Genomic DNA, 15599 nt, shown 5'->3' on the forward strand with positions numbered 1-15599 from the left:
TATTGGTTTGGCTGTTTTGGACACACATCCAGGGCTGCCCCACTACCCTGAAGCTATTACAAAGGGCTAGTCCTTTTGCATTACAAGGCCAATATGCTCACAGGCATTGACACTGATGAGCAGAATAATATTCAAGCTTTCAAAGCGCAGAGTCAAGTTAACGTTACAGTTGAAAGTGTGGCCTAAGTATGAAATCTCAATCTGAGTGTTATTCGGCGCAATGCATGCTATTGTCCTATATGGTCGATGGTAATTTTATACTGCAGTTATGTTCAGAAAGTTTATGGAAGTAGCGTTGTTACAAGCTTTTTTTTGAATGGTGGAATGCCGTAACAGTTTAAGTTCTTGGAAATATATACATATCACCAACTCTAATACTAGTAGTATCCCAGCCTCCTTGTATTCAAGGACATTATATAGGATCCTTGTTGTATTCCAGCGATGATTCGTAACACAATCACCAGCGGAACACGCCATATATGGTACTGCAGCGACCTCTAGCGATATTGAATTATACCCCAGCGATGTAATGGTAAACTAGTAGCATCTGATAAGGTTATCATCTGATAATGAAATATACAAATACCCGGCACTTTCCTTCAAAGTAAGATTCACGCTTTTTATGCCATTCATATTTTACAATAGCTGGATGTCCTTTCTCACAAATCAGTATAAAACCTACGGGACAGCAAAGCCTATTGCATTACTATCTTATTCCGATAGGAAGCGCTATTTCACCGTCTCGAAGTTTGATACCTGTGTGGTGTTAATCTCCAAGCAGATCCACGCCGGGCGCGAAAATCGTAGTATGCTAGCCAAAGAAGGTCCAGTCAGCCAGAGAGGGTCAAATCAGCCCGGCTGATTTGACCCTCTCTGGCTGACTGGACCTTCTCTGGCTAGCATACTACGATTTTCGCGCCCGGCGTGGATCTGCTTGGAGATTAGTGTGGTGTCGCTTCCGTTGTTAGTGTTGAACACGACGGACAACTCAGGTTTCGGACTTCTACACTGAAAGTTTGGTTTGGCGTTGATGAAAATTTGGACAATTTTTGGACAAAAACATGCTGCTTATATAAAAGGATGGTTTTCAGGTTATTGGAAAAATGGCTAGCAACAGCATATTTTGATAGACAAAGTCTCAATTTTGCTGATCATCCTTCCTTTAGATCCCCCTCAACACTTCTACAGATTGAATGCATACGTCGTATAGATTTGTCGTCCTGTTGGCCGTCTTTAAAATTTCCACTTCTATTTGTCACAATGGTACCTACTGCGTCTTAATTTTACACCCCTGTTTGTCACAATGGTATGTACCAAATCCTGGCTCTCTGATTGGTCGAGAGTTGGCGGCCATAATGAAGGTGAGTATTTTGCATACCTGGTGGTAGGAGACAGGTAAACACTCAGGTGTGCTCGACTCACCAGGCACACTCATCGGGAACTGCAGCGAAAACGGTCACACCAGCCGCAAGAAAAGATTCCTGAGGTCTCCAACGATGTCTGGTGAGTCCTGTAGCTTGAGTTTGTTGGAGACATGTTGATTTACTCAGTTTTGACGTTTCAGTTCGCAGTCGTTGTTAAGGGGGAGGGGGGCGGCGGCTCTTGGTACCGGTAAACGAAGTATACTAGTATTGATTTGCGTGTGGGAGAGTATCGTGTGTGGAAAGAAGAATCGGACCACAAAAAGAGCAAGAGCACACAGTTTGTGTCTCCGAAATGTGGACACCGTAAACGTTTGAATTGTTTGGAAATAAAAAGAAAGACAAATTGTATAGTTAACAAACTAACGTTACCCAAGAACTTGAAGAAGACCAGTCAAGGAACCGATAAAGTCTATGTTGATAGATGGTCACTATGGACAGGATTCTTAATGCTTGTGCCGATGGGAAAAAAATATCTAAGGGACCAGCAAAAAGTGGTCACTGGTACAGGTTGGACTGTGACGTTATATGTGTGTTTTGTTTGGCCTCCTTCCAAATATTATATTTCCCTTTTAAAACATTTACCTGGATGAAGGTTAGAAATCCAGGTCATAAGGTGCACAACACAAAAGTCGAACTCAAGCAACTGTATAGATAATTTGTTAACAGTCAGACGTTTCAGACAGCATCCACTACCTTTCATCAGTGACTGAGCTGAGACATCCATGGGTCTAAATTATTCTTTGGGGCCATACAGGGCTCATGGTTATGTTATGTTAACATAAGTTTAAGGTTTTTAAATCATCTTCCTCTTTGTTACTGTAACAGTGGGTTTCAAGCGCCACTAACTTATCAGTCTAACTGGTCCAGACCTTTTAGCCTAGGGGTTATGGCGTGCAGTCTGTGCGCTGGCGGGCCCGGGTTTGATCCCGGGAGCCAGGAGACCGTGCGACTTACCTCATGTGTGTCATTACAAAGGCCTGGTGATGGTAAGCTGAGCTAACAGTGCCCTGAGGATATGAACTTCTGCAGTCTTTCATGCATTTAGAAAGCAACAACAGAGAACAAAAGTTATGTTTTCTTGTTTCACTGTTCAGACGTCCACTGTCATGTCACAAATAGTTAACTCTTGAAACAGGGTGACTCGTCATGTTTGTTGTATGTTTGCCCAACTCACTGAAGCATCGTAATGTAAAGAGAGGGGAACACAGCAAGGTGTTGGGTGATCTGATAGTTTGACAGTTCCATAGTTATTGCAAATGTTAGCAAAAAGAGTCACTTTGTCACACACAAAATAATACATGTACTTGAATATGTACTATAACCTCCCATAAAATGGTTTGACGCATTGAGTGTCTTTTGAAATAGTCGAACCTCTTTGCTATATAAGAAAAAAAGAAAGAGCCACTTGCCACACTTTTTTTGCAAAGTGTAATCCTCACTTTTAAACTTGTTAAATATCAAATCAAAGAGATGGGAAGTTGCAACAGTTATAGGAATAGTTTTTCAAGGCTTTTTGAAAAAGAAATGAACCTTCAAGTTGATACATTTAGTCTCTTAGTTCAGCCTAAAGCTATTATTTCTAGTACTGGTCACAATCCACAGTGTCTTACAACTAGGATACTCAAACAAATCCTCAGTCTGGTTTATTTACCTTTCCCATGCCAATACCCTCCTTGGACAAGCAATCAATAGCAAACATATCTGATGTTGTCCAGCATATATGATATAGTTCTGACATATCTAGGACAGCCTATGTCGGAATCTAGATATTAAACATGACTCCAGGCTGTATAAATTTCTACCACATCATTAGCTGTCTCCGTATCTACAACGTTGTTTTCTAAAAGAAAACAGCATGACCTGTCCATACAAGGTCTTTCAAGTCTAGAGGCTGATTAAAATGCCGAATCAGGCATTGCGTGTGTTTGTGGTTAGGGACAAAGTAAATATACGTACCATGGTCTGCTATATATACAAATATAGTATTGCATATATATAGTACAAATGTACTAAATGTACTAATACCAGGTAGTGAATCATGTTGAGTTTCTGTAGTTAAGTGTGTGAAGTGGTTTGAGTGTTATGCATTTCAGCTGACCCAACTTAGTGGCTGCAAAAACAGCAACTACTGTTCTTTGATGTGATTTCAACATTTCGACCTCTATATCAGAGTAACCTTGACATATCAATCAATCATTACAAATCATTTAAAGACAGTTCTGTCTACCTGTGCTTTCTCACATGAATGTATTCTATGTTTCAGTAATCCTTTATATCTACAGTGTTTTGCACGGTACGCTGAAATGGCAACAACTTGAACAAGAGTTGAAGCTGGGAAGAATCAGTTAAAGGAGAGGGTTCTTTGCCTCCATGGGTCAGTCGGCTTTGATGTACAGGCATGCAGAACAAAGTAAAAACTTGGCACAGTGTCTAGTACGTGTCTGGGGAACCCTTAAGGGGCTCACGAAAGCCTCAAAGTGTTACGAACCTTTGTAACCCGCAAGGGTTGGTCTGCAAGTGTGTGGTTCTGCAAAACTCTCGGGAGAGTTCAAGCTTTGTTCTGAAAGGCTTAGTTCTTCTTTCTTGGACATTAGAAATGAAAGTATGGATGGAAGTAGAAATTTAACACGAGGTCTACATGAAAACAGATGGAAAATTAGCATCTATTTTTGTACGTTATTGCAAAGCATATACATTTAAGACTATAGGAGAGAGATTTAAAGGGGAATGTGTGTAAAATCCCTTCTAGGTGCCTCATACCCTACAGGTGTTTTGAAAAACCAATGTCATGCATATAACCATGTAACAGCTGGGCGTCGGAGGGTGACATTCCTGGCGGCTATGTATCCAAGAAACGTAGACGGAAGAATCCGCAAGAACAGCAACTTCCCTAATGTGTTGATCCAAGCGGAAGATTGGTTTGGAGGCTACAAAGCCTTATTCTCTGGCCTGAGACAACTTACACCTGGTGGGACTGGAGAATTACAAGGAACTTTCACAGGAAAACATCTTGCGTTTGCAGCTGAACTGTCGCAAATGTCTTTGTGATCAGACTCAAAATACTATTTCCGACACTGTTGCACAGCAACCAGCTGCAAGTTGCCAAAAATTGCCAAAGAGATGGCAGGATAAGATCTCAACATCTTGCAATATGGTACTATAAAAATCAAATACCAAAAGCATTTTTCAAGCCTTGCCTAGAGCCTTGCCATAGGTAGAATTTGGAAATTAAAGGAATGCAGTCCCACCTAAGCTATGACCGTCTTTGATATCGTAATATACACATGGAAAATGATATGACTATCTAAACATATCAGCACAATACATGTGGATCACCATTATTTCCGCTAACAGCTAACTGAGTTACCGGTTGGTCTAATTTATTATGTCCAGTACATTACACCGAAGGTATCCTCTGACTGGATTAGCTAACATTATGCAATTTCATGTCTCGTTGCTCGCAACTTGTAAATTCAGACAAGAATGGTATACTGTAAATCTTGAAATATTCATGGTTGTTTATTTTATACTGTTCTACTAGAGTATCGTTTCAACCACGAAATTACAGCACAATAACCTCATTTACCGTTCTGCCACAAAATCAAGTCCCTGAGAAAATTAATGAATTTACATTGCCTTAATATCTTTCGTAGTATATACATTTTTTATTTACATTCTTGTAACTGAATTCAGAAGCTGTTATAAGCAGAGACTCGTATTGTTGTATCATATGATAGTTGCATGGTAACAAATCTACTGGCTAAGTAGTATAAAAGTCAAAGTGTGTCTTGGGGATCTTCTCTAAGACCTGGGTAAAGGACACAATAACCAAACCCTTAAGGGCAAGGCACTTTCTTGGATTCTACTCTCCAACATCTTAAGATCTTTTACATGAGTCTTGAGTGCTTCAAGGTTGAGATTTCGGGCATTACGCCCACTCCAAGTATAGCCCTCTTGACTGGACCATTTAAATGGCACTTTACAAAGGTCCTTGTGTTAATGGCAGGAAATGACATTTTGCCAAGCACAACTAGATTAAACTGTTTAGCTGACAAAGGTCACGTAGCCAGTATTACAGTAACAGTTTTTGGAAAATTAGGTTATAGAAAAGGGCAGATACACAAATGTATAGGGTACATCGTTTAACCCTCTTTGCCATCCCATTGAATAGATAACTGTCTCATCCCCATGTACTAAATCCTTGTCTTTTCCCACCTGTCAAGTTGATTTTTTAAAGAATGCTACTCTCCTTAGATGTGTTTGAGAAATCATCAAAATCTGCCCAACAAGTTTTCATAATGAGACAAAGCAGAGGACAACTTCGATTATGGGCCACCTGGTGGCTTTCTATGGTACTGCAGTAGAACAGTCTTTTATATCTTTGTTTCTTCGTTTCCAGCCCCTGAACGGCCTGACCCACCCATAGTGGGGAAGGTAACCCACCACAGTATAGAGCTGTACTGGGACCATGCACAAACATGGACAGATGGGGGAGGAGGGGACACCGGCCCAGGGAGGGTTCATTTCTGCCTACAGGAGGAGGACAAGAACAGGGGATTTGCTACCATCTACGTGTAAGTATTAAAGAGATAGCAAAGATATTCTAATGACAATGACTAGTCTAGCAACCTCAGGCTGAGGATGAAGCATGATGCTTTTTCACTAGCTAGTAGTGCAATATCCTGTAGACTAGCTCGCTTGTTTTAGCCAAGCATACCGGGTCACCCCTACTTTTCTCAATAAGTGTGTTGGATTCTTTCTTGTCACTACTATACTAGTAGTAATTTAGCCATAGATTTGTCAGAGTTTCTTAATGAAAATGTTGTATTCTATTCAGGAATGTTTTAGATTAAAGGTACTGTACATGTAATATTAGCCTGGCTGCCATCGTAGTAGTTCATGCCTAGTAGTAAGTATAGGCAAAGTTATGAATGCAGCCTCCATACACTACTGCACCCAGGACAAAGCCATATGTGTTTACACTTCAGAATGCTGCAAACATTCTGTCTTATTACATTATAAATTGACCATTGGATGACCTTTTGACTACGTTGCATATTTACCACACTTCTGAAAGCATACATGTACATATGGGCACTTAACATTTATGACTTAAATTGTACCTGAGCAAGCTCAGACGTGAAATGCTTTCCAAATATCGACAATTAGACCTTTGCATGTATCTTCTATAGGCATACATGCCAACAATGTTGTAACTATATGCTTGGTATGTACATGTACAGAGCTTTTTGCAAAGTGCTAAAATCTCTCTCAGCTAAAGAAAAACATGTGGTGAGCCATTGTTGAGAAGCTGGCATTTTTCCTGAGCTGAGTTTATATCCCTTGAGCCGAGAACTAAAGAATGTAAACACTATCCTGTGCTATTATGTTCTGTTATATCACAACCTATCATATCGTCCCTTGTAAACCTGTCCCACCAGTATAAAGTGCTATTCATCATGTTACAACAGGCTAGCGTACATGTGTGTGGATGTACTTCACATCAAAGTTGTGTTGTCCCAGTGTCCTTGGGCCATCCATTATGATTTATATGGGGGGTTCTGAGAGGTTTGCTTTGCTGTCGTCAGCTGTATGGGGTTGTTTTATACTTACAGTGGCCTCTGTTTTCTGTATGGTCAAGCAAAAGCTGTTGATTTAACGAGTATGTATTTTTGTGTCGTCAAATGCCACAGCTCCATACAGGTTGTCTTGGAGATATTAGCTCTTATTGGTCAAAAATTGCTATAATTACAAAACCAGGTGTATTATCATGATTGCACATTCTTTTTTGCTGTGTGAAGTGTTGTCTTCTAGGTAATTATCTAAGAAGAAAACTATCAGTATTTCTAAAAAATTATGAGATTTTCAGTTTCAATTTAGGTTTTGCAGAAGAAATTGCATCTCCCATGTTTTCAGTCATTGGCGTTTAACATCATCATCATCATCATGTCGGGCGGGCAGGTTTCATTTTTTACCTAATTGTTCCATCAAGCAATGTTCCTATTTTCACTTTGCAGACTATACTGTTCTTTGCCGGATTTCATGTCAATGATAAAAATTGCAATTATTTTCAATAAATGTATATGAATTAACCTTGATAGGACTATGAAAATGTAAAAAATCAGATGTATAATTATTTTTGTTGTCTGATCCACAGAGGTTATGCTAAGACTTACACAATAGAAGGTCTGGACCCCCTGACTCAGTACAGGTACAGACTGAGGGCGGTCAATGATGAGGAGGCGAGTGGCTTCAGTCCGGCTATCACAGTGTCCACTACAAGTGAGTACAATGTTATACATGCATGAAAAATGTTCTTAATATATTTTAACTATGACGTGGTACAGATTTTTAACGTACACAGTTCCTTGTCCTATCCCATAGCCCGTCGGTCAATTAAGTAATGCAAAATAAAACATTAAAATGCAAATATTTGATGGCATGCAGCCACTCTCTCATTGATCGAACTGCTAATTGCTATGCTGTCATTGGTTGAATTGTTGATTGTGATGGACCGTCGGGATCCGTCTTTTGTCTCTTTGTGAAGGCTGGGTTTGTAATATTTTTAAGCAAATGACATTAACAGTTGCTTTATCACTTTCTCGCTTGGACAGTTCTGTCAGTTTTGGTAAAAATCCTCTATCATCCTTTGTTTTCATGCCGTTTTACACCTTTGATACTAATTTCTAAGCAATACGATGTAACTGGAAATATAGGTTTTATAGATATCGCCAATCACAATTGAAATTGCAAAAGAAGTAAAAATGAAGCAGATGTCGTTTTATCACAAAGACATGTTTCATTTGTCTCTGCCACTCTTGTCATAACATTTCCCTCGGAGGCTTTAGATGAATTAGCTCCCAGGTAACCCCAGGTCTTTGGGGAAGTGTCACCATGGACGCACCCACTCCTAAAGGTCACAATCAGTACAAACAATATCAAACCAGTCTTATACACTGTCATATCCACCAATATGGCCTCCCGGCAAAAGCACGCGGTGGTGTTTTACGAGGAAGAGTATTCCTCTAGCGAGGAGTTTGTCGAAGACGGGGATAAGTGTGTAGTGAAAGATAATGAAGACAAAAGGGGGGATAAAAGTATGACGGGACTGCAAGGAAGGAGACAAGTGTCATTTGTGCCGGTGCTTCAATATTTTGATGCTGATTCTGATGAAGAAATTTTCTTGGAACCAGGTTTGTAAAAAAAGGAGATGTATAGAAATGGTGACTGTCTTTGGCCTTTTTTCAATGAAAGCACACTGTAGTATATATGAGATTTTTATGGTTTTGTTATTGTTATTGGGTGGCGGACTACTCACTCTTCACAGCCAGGGCCTGAATTGCGAGGAGCTTACAATTTGTGGGGCTATACATCGTGTTATGTACAGCCAACATTGTTTTATTTTTTTACAATGTAAAAGCTGATCTTCTTGTGCCACAGGTCCAACAGATTTGTTGTTACACATTGTTGTTTACAGGAGAACCACTCACGTCGGAGCATCTGCACAAAGCTGTAAACAACAACGACGTACAAGCTGTGATCCAGATTCTGGAGGCAGGGTAAGGTCTAGCTAGTTTATAGTAATATACACAGTCATGTCTCAAATTGAAACTCTTATTATATAAAGACAATTCAAACTCTACAAATGGATAAAAATTCGGAGATTTATTTCCGGACGTTTCGAGTGACATCCATCACTCTTCTTCAGCGTCACTAAAGTGAACTAGCAGAACTAACCAGTACTTATATACAATAACTAGAAAAAACAGTTTTTACATGGCAAATCACACACTCTTATTGTTGCCGCAGCATGATGTACCTTTTTTATCCTCATGTCAAATTCAGTAGAAAGAAGTAAATTAACTGTAACAGTTGTAATGATATGTTTTTGTTTTGCAGATATGGGTTACATATGGGAAAGAGTGTCACACTGCTATGATAGTAATAATGACTTTTCATGTGGTTGAATATTTCCTACCTCACCTTCTGTAAAAATGTATGAATCATGATGAAATTTTGTCCCCTCCCATGTCATATAAGGATATTTGATGGGCTGAGTCCCTAACAGACAGCATTTCAGTCTAGAACACCACTAATGAAATTTACATCAAAGTTGTGGATTGTGTCAAAGCAGTTTTTCAGACAGGTGAAACCATCATGGAGATGCCTTAGATTCATGTAATTCCCCATTAAACAATACAAATCCAACTACAATCTGTTAAAAGTCTTGAGACAGGAGTCAGGCTCTAACGGTTTGTTGTTGACCCCCAGAGAGACCACAGAACACATTTCTACTAACGAGGATGGGGAGTCCAAGTGGTGCCGGTTCCGGAGGTAACCTGCTACCCTCTTGGCTGTGTACCGCAAGGCTACATGCTTGGCCCTCTGCTTAACCCCATCCATGCCCTGCTTTTAATGTGCAACAGTCTCATGTTCTCCTGGTCTCTCACCATGGTTTGCCTTGGTGATCCATCAATCCTAATCTACATGGATCTCTGACTGAACGTTTCCCTTTATGCCTTTAACCTAGAACCTTTTCTCCATACTTCCTCAGCCCTTCCCTTCAGCTTGCCTGACCTTCTGAGGCATCAGTGCATGGCCATGATCATATGAGCTTTCCCCAGTCCCCCCATCCATTGCGGCCTTGCATTCTGTATCCTATTTAGATTTGTCAGGGTTGTCTTTGCAAGGCTTATGGGAGAGGGTTGTTTTTTGACTGAATGGTTCTGACTCTTCTTCGTCTTCCTAACAGGGATGTTGGAGTGGACGTTCCTGACAAGTATGGTCTGACAGCTCTCATGAGTGCCTCACAGAGGGGCTTCAGTGGGTAAGAAGATACCTTTTGCCTTCTATTTCAGACAAAGCAATGTAGATTTTGTGCGTATATATATATAGTCAGTCAGTCTATAAAGACTATTACACAACAGCGCAGACGTATACTGCAAGTTTAAAGATGATACCTTTTTGTTTTTCAACGTCCTTTCTGCAAATTTGAACATATTGTGTCAAGCACCGTAAATCCAACACAGATATATCTGCCACCCTGAAAAAATGAGTCAAAAGAGATCTATATATCTAAACTGTGCATACCTGGGCGGTGCTGCACTATTTGTCAATGGGGCCAAACCATGTAACCTGGCGGATTAATGTTAATGAAGGTTATATCTGAGTGTGCAAAAGGCTGCTATAATAGACACTATCTTCTATCTAACCTTTTTTAAATGTGCCAGAGGTTTAAGTTGTTTGTGTTCACCCATCCTTGCATTTTCCTTCAGAATCTCCTCTTACTACAAGATAATCCTGTTTCTTTTCTTTTCTCTTTACATTAAAGATTATACATCTCACTAAAGAATTTGCAGTATTGTACTTCCAGCCACTGAAGTTAAGACCTCAGTGACTCCTATGGTGATTACATTATGTTATTAGGGTGTGTTCCCAGCACGAGGGATATACCTTTGTTCCCGTAACTCGTTAATCATTAATGAAGGTTTCACAGGTGTATCAGATTTCTCATAAATTCCCTCTGCATGGAGGGGTTTCAAAAGAGTCCTGACTTAAGCTGGGTCTGTTTTGTTCTGTCCAGCATCATCGATGTCCTGATGAAATGTGGCGCCAGCGTGCACGAGAAAAACAGCAGCGGGAAGAACTGGTAAGACCAAAAGCTAAGACTTCTGTCAGTTTTTAACATTAAGGAGAAAAAGCTGTAAGTCTTTGTGTTCTGATTGGGAATGTCCACATGGCATTTTCACATTTGCTGTCCTCACCTGGTAAGCTAATCGCAATATCATGCGTAGTCCAGTGGTTTGTTACCCTGCCTCTGGACCGAGATGTCGAGAGTTCAAAAGCTGCCTGTTGTTGCTCTCCTGACTTGCACGCTAATGGAAATGGTTGCAGCCCTTAAGGCGGGATGTTAAGCCGTGGTCAACTGTTCATTGTGCTTGTCGAATAGAGTCAGGGGAACTTTCTTGGTACAATGAATATACTGAGTGTACATATCACCTGTCTTCTTTTAGTGGAAGAATTATACAGCTCTTCAGTGAGCTAACTGGGTCGACATCACTTTCACTTACACATGTATTTCATTCACTATTTAACCCAGAGACTGTCATTCTCGCATGGGGCTGTGTAGCCATAGCTAATGCTGTAGGGCTCATGGGAATTAGGATTTTACCATGATCAATACTGACTGATGCAGGCCATATAGAATTTAACCCAGTCTGACAGCCATGATAACAACAAAGCACTTTCCATCCCATGAAGCTTGATGCTGGCCTGTTTTGCTGGGCACCTGGATATCGTGAAGCAGCTGCGAGGTTACGGCTGCGACTGGGAGACACGTGACCTGGGCGGGTGTACCGCCATGCACTGGGCGTGTGACGGGGGCCATGCCCAGGTGGTGGAGTGGATGATACAAGACGGAGCAGAGGTGCGTATAGAACTGTAAATTCAGTTATTTTCGTGGGGATTTAGTTTTGTGGTAGAGGTGGCAAGGAGGTTTCTGCTATGTTTTTAGTTGGCACTCTCAACACTACTGCTTATAAGTAGCACAAAAGCCCATAGTTGTTGTGTCATGATTTTGCAGTGGAAAGGCAATATAAAAATAAGACCATCTTGAATTTTCAAGATTTACAGACTTTACCCACTTGAAGGATTTTGCAGCATGATAAAGTACTATTATGATAGTATCCAGTGTTTCCAATCCTGTGTTGCCGTATGATTGGTTAGGTCGATGTGAAGGACTACAAGTCCAGCTGGACGCCCCTGTTCCGAGTGGCAGCCCTGAACGGAGACCAACAGATCGCACAACTTCTCATCAAGGCTGGAGCAGACGTCAACAAGAGAGACAAGGATGGCAAAACACCACTCATGGTGTGTTGAGGGATATATCTTATATGATAGTAGATGCATAATCTACAAGTATGAAGTAGTATTAAGTTTTTTTGTGGGGAAACTTAATGTGTAAGTAATTTTTTTCTTACTTGTATTCAACTTCTCAGCATTTTCAAGCCATTAACTTTTGATGAATGTATAATTGCTTTGTAAAAGTTAATGCAAGTCAACTTTTCCTGCAAAAGTCAAATGTTTCCATAGTATAACGGTTGAAGTCTGCGGGATGACCATTGGTACTGCACTTAGCTTCCAAACATCTACACGTAGTTCTCCTGAATTTCAGATTGCAGCCCTGAACGGTCACAAGAAACTGGTGCAGCTACTCGTGGAGTCAGGGGCAGACTTCAAGGTCAAGAACGAGGTACGTGGAGGTTGGAGTGGCTCAAGATTCCGTCTCGTGTTCTTCCCGACTCAAGGGACTTGATGAATATTGTCACATCAGACAGTTGGCCACTAGAAATCGGATTCTTTATGTTCGGATCAATAGGAAAAATGATCTATGGGACCACCCAAAAGTGAGGTGGTTACTAGTACAGGTTTGAAAGCTTGAAAGTTCATCTGTGTTGGTAGAAGTCATTCTGAAACAAGTTTTAACTGTAGTGGCCAACACAAAAAATTGGACTTACCCAAATTTTCGACTGTGCAACACCAGTCTTCTGTGTTGGCTATTACAGTTAAAACTTGTTTCAGGTTTGAGTATACATTTTATTCGCATATTGGTGACAGGTAATTGCAAGTGAATAGATATCTTACCCTATCACGCCCTTGTTTTTTACTTGTCATAGTTTGGAAGCCGAGCAGTGGAGATGGCCCATACCTTTGACAGACGGGTAAGACATCTATCTTACCATGTATTGCTTTAGCTATGTCGTTGGAAATTTTAGTACTTACAGGGTATATGAGTGTATGACTATCCGATGATGGGAAAATGGACACCCTTATGGATCTCTTTTTGCTTATCATCTAAATAAAGGATTTACCAACATCCACTATCATTTGTTTATGTTTGTTTGCTTGTTTGTTGTGATACAGCCTGTTGTGAAGTACTTGGAGGAACTCCAGGAGACTGACCAGGAGAAGAGGAAACACCAGAGGGTCCAGCAGGTCAAGCTGCGGCCGACATCCCACTAGTGTGTCTAATCAAGCTGCGGCCGACGTCCCACTCAATGACTGACCAGTTTACACTACAAAGTAGCCACACAAGTGTTGACCAAGTGTCGCTCATTCCAAACAATGATTTTACAGTCACTAGTTTTTGATAGTCAGCACTTCTCTGAAGATGTGTTGTTTTGTGTTGCGCACATCTTAAACCAGTGAACTGTGTAAGAATGGCCCAATTTTATCAGTGCACCGTCCACTTCTGAGTAGAACTATAAGTTTGTGTCCATTCAGTGTTAAATAGAACAGGTTAAAAGAGTAGCATACTGTTTAAGGTTTCACAGCACAATGAAAATCAAGACTTTGATGTGTCTTTGATGATGTATTTGCAGGGTAAGTAAGTCCAGTGTTGGTTGTAACTTTGGTTGTGGCTAGGTCACAACATACAAATGTCAGTTTTGTGTCATTAAATGGCCACCATCTTAATGTTTGAGACTCTAACTTTGGAACATGAAACACTTGTCGGTTGTGGTACATTTAGCATCTTCTCATTCATAAGTTGGTTACGATTATTCTCATGCCTTCAAAATCTACCATTATTGCCATGGGGGCTCTACATATCAACAGTGACTTAAGTACAAGACATCTTTGGTGCTGTCGTAGACCACATTTTTATGAATGACAAATTGCAGAATTGCTGTATTCCAGAAAAATAACAGTTATGATTGTGGAAACTTACAGATTATTACTCTCAAATTCATTCAAAAGAAGATAGGTTGTTCTACATGTATACTGACAAGTTAAGATTTTGCTGTTTATAGCATGCTAATGACATAGATTTAGCAGAATGAATTTAATGCGTTTTGAAAGGAATTCTGACGTTGGTTGATGCTAATGTTGCGGGTTTACATTCTGTGAAATTATGAATAGAAATCTTGCAGCTAGACTGCAATGATAAAGTAGAGGTGCGCTATGTTTAGGATACAACATTGACAATTTGACATTTTGTTGAGCATTTTTTGACAACTCATATTTCGGACACCTGATGATACAAATGTTATCATCATGATTTAGTATCTTGTTTACAAGCCTGTGGTTATATTTGTTTGTGCCCCATTTTGGTACAGCATTGTTACATGTAGACCTTTTTATGTACATGTATTTGAATGATACTCAAAAAGAGGAAAAACAAGACGTTATTTAGGTCTGCCAATTAATTTTTACAGTCCTAAGATGTTTTCTTTCGTTTCTAATTTGTATATGAAACAAGAAAATATCAATGTGTAAGATTTATACCATTAAAACACCACTATTCGGTTGGGTACAAAATTAATTTGAGTCTACCCTCTACATTAAAATGGACTAATCCTAATTGTAAGTGAAAACTTGACAATGTATATATTGCCTGTCTATGAACTGAACTATGTTGTCAGTTTGGGAATAAGAGGATGTGTGTGTTCAGCTACATGACAACAATGATATTGTGTGATAGAGATTGGTTATGACAACATTTGGATGTATGGATGTATGTATGTATGTGATACTTCCTTGTGTATATATTTGGGACATCTGAAGATGTGATTAAAAATGTAATTGGACTGTTTTTAATCTCCATGGAAAATGGAGATATTGTTTTTGGCGTGTCTGTGTGTCTGTGTGTGTGTGTGTGTTTCCGGACTATTGTAGTCAGCATAACTCAAGAACCTCTCGATGGATTACGATGATATTTGGTGTGTGGGCGGATGTGATGAAGCCGAAATTTAAGGTCGATTTTGGGCCCCCTGGGATGTGACCTTGGTACTGCAGCAGAACTTCAATTTTTGTATATTTTGACCTGGTCGTGCTATGGTCTTGATTTTTGTGTGGCAGGTAGCTTGTGATGTAATAAAGAAGTGGTGTAGGTTTGGGCCCCCTAGCAGCTTGCTCTGGAATTGCAGGGGGGTTATTGTAAAAATCTTCTAAGGAGAATAACTGAACAGAGGAACGACGGATTTCCATGATATTTAGTATGCAGGTAGCTTAGACAGATATATACACAATGAAGTGCAGACTATGCTAATTTGGACTTAATTTGCATAGCTAATGAGGAAAATCTATATTTACAGTGTTTTTCATTATAAGACAAATACATGTAACATGTAGTTTATGGAAAGTGGAGCATCAACAGATACCAATTATGCAAATTTG

General features: G+C 40.0%; 1 protein-coding gene across 2 annotated transcripts; it reads left to right on the plus strand.

Moving 5' to 3' along the window:
* Positions 1 to 1349: 1349 nt before the first annotated feature.
* Positions 1350 to 15015, plus strand: LOC136430569 (fibronectin type 3 and ankyrin repeat domains protein 1-like). 2 transcript variants are annotated; one of them, XM_066421299.1, is made up of 12 exons: positions 1350 to 1503; positions 5824 to 5998; positions 7582 to 7706; positions 8902 to 8983; positions 9696 to 9758; positions 10177 to 10251; positions 11008 to 11073; positions 11685 to 11850; positions 12150 to 12293; positions 12598 to 12675; positions 13100 to 13144; positions 13347 to 15015. In XM_066421299.1, exons 1-12 carry the CDS (start codon positions 1497 to 1499, stop codon positions 13443 to 13445), a joined length of 1125 nt encoding a protein of 374 aa, XP_066277396.1. In that variant the 5' UTR covers positions 1350 to 1496; the 3' UTR covers positions 13446 to 15015. The 2 variants fall into 2 exon arrangements, with proteins under 2 accessions (XP_066277396.1, XP_066277397.1); XM_066421300.1 differs by lacking the exon at positions 9696 to 9758 and having other exon boundaries at positions 1351 to 1503.
* Positions 15016 to 15599: the final 584 nt, after the last annotated feature.

Source organism: Branchiostoma lanceolatum, chromosome 3 (genome assembly GCF_035083965.1).
Source record: "Branchiostoma lanceolatum isolate klBraLanc5 chromosome 3, klBraLanc5.hap2, whole genome shotgun sequence".
Taxonomy (NCBI): domain Eukaryota; kingdom Metazoa; phylum Chordata; class Leptocardii; order Amphioxiformes; family Branchiostomatidae; genus Branchiostoma; species Branchiostoma lanceolatum.

Excerpts from the sequence above, each read along its gene's own strand:
- LOC136430569 (XM_066421299.1), top strand. Across the intron at positions 10,252-11,007 it reads TCACAGAGGGGCTTCAGTGG|CATCATCGATGTCCTGATGA; the intron begins GTAAGAAGATAC and ends TGTTCTGTCCAG. Across the intron at positions 11,851-12,149 it reads TGATACAAGACGGAGCAGAG|GTCGATGTGAAGGACTACAA; the intron begins GTGCGTATAGAA and ends ATGATTGGTTAG.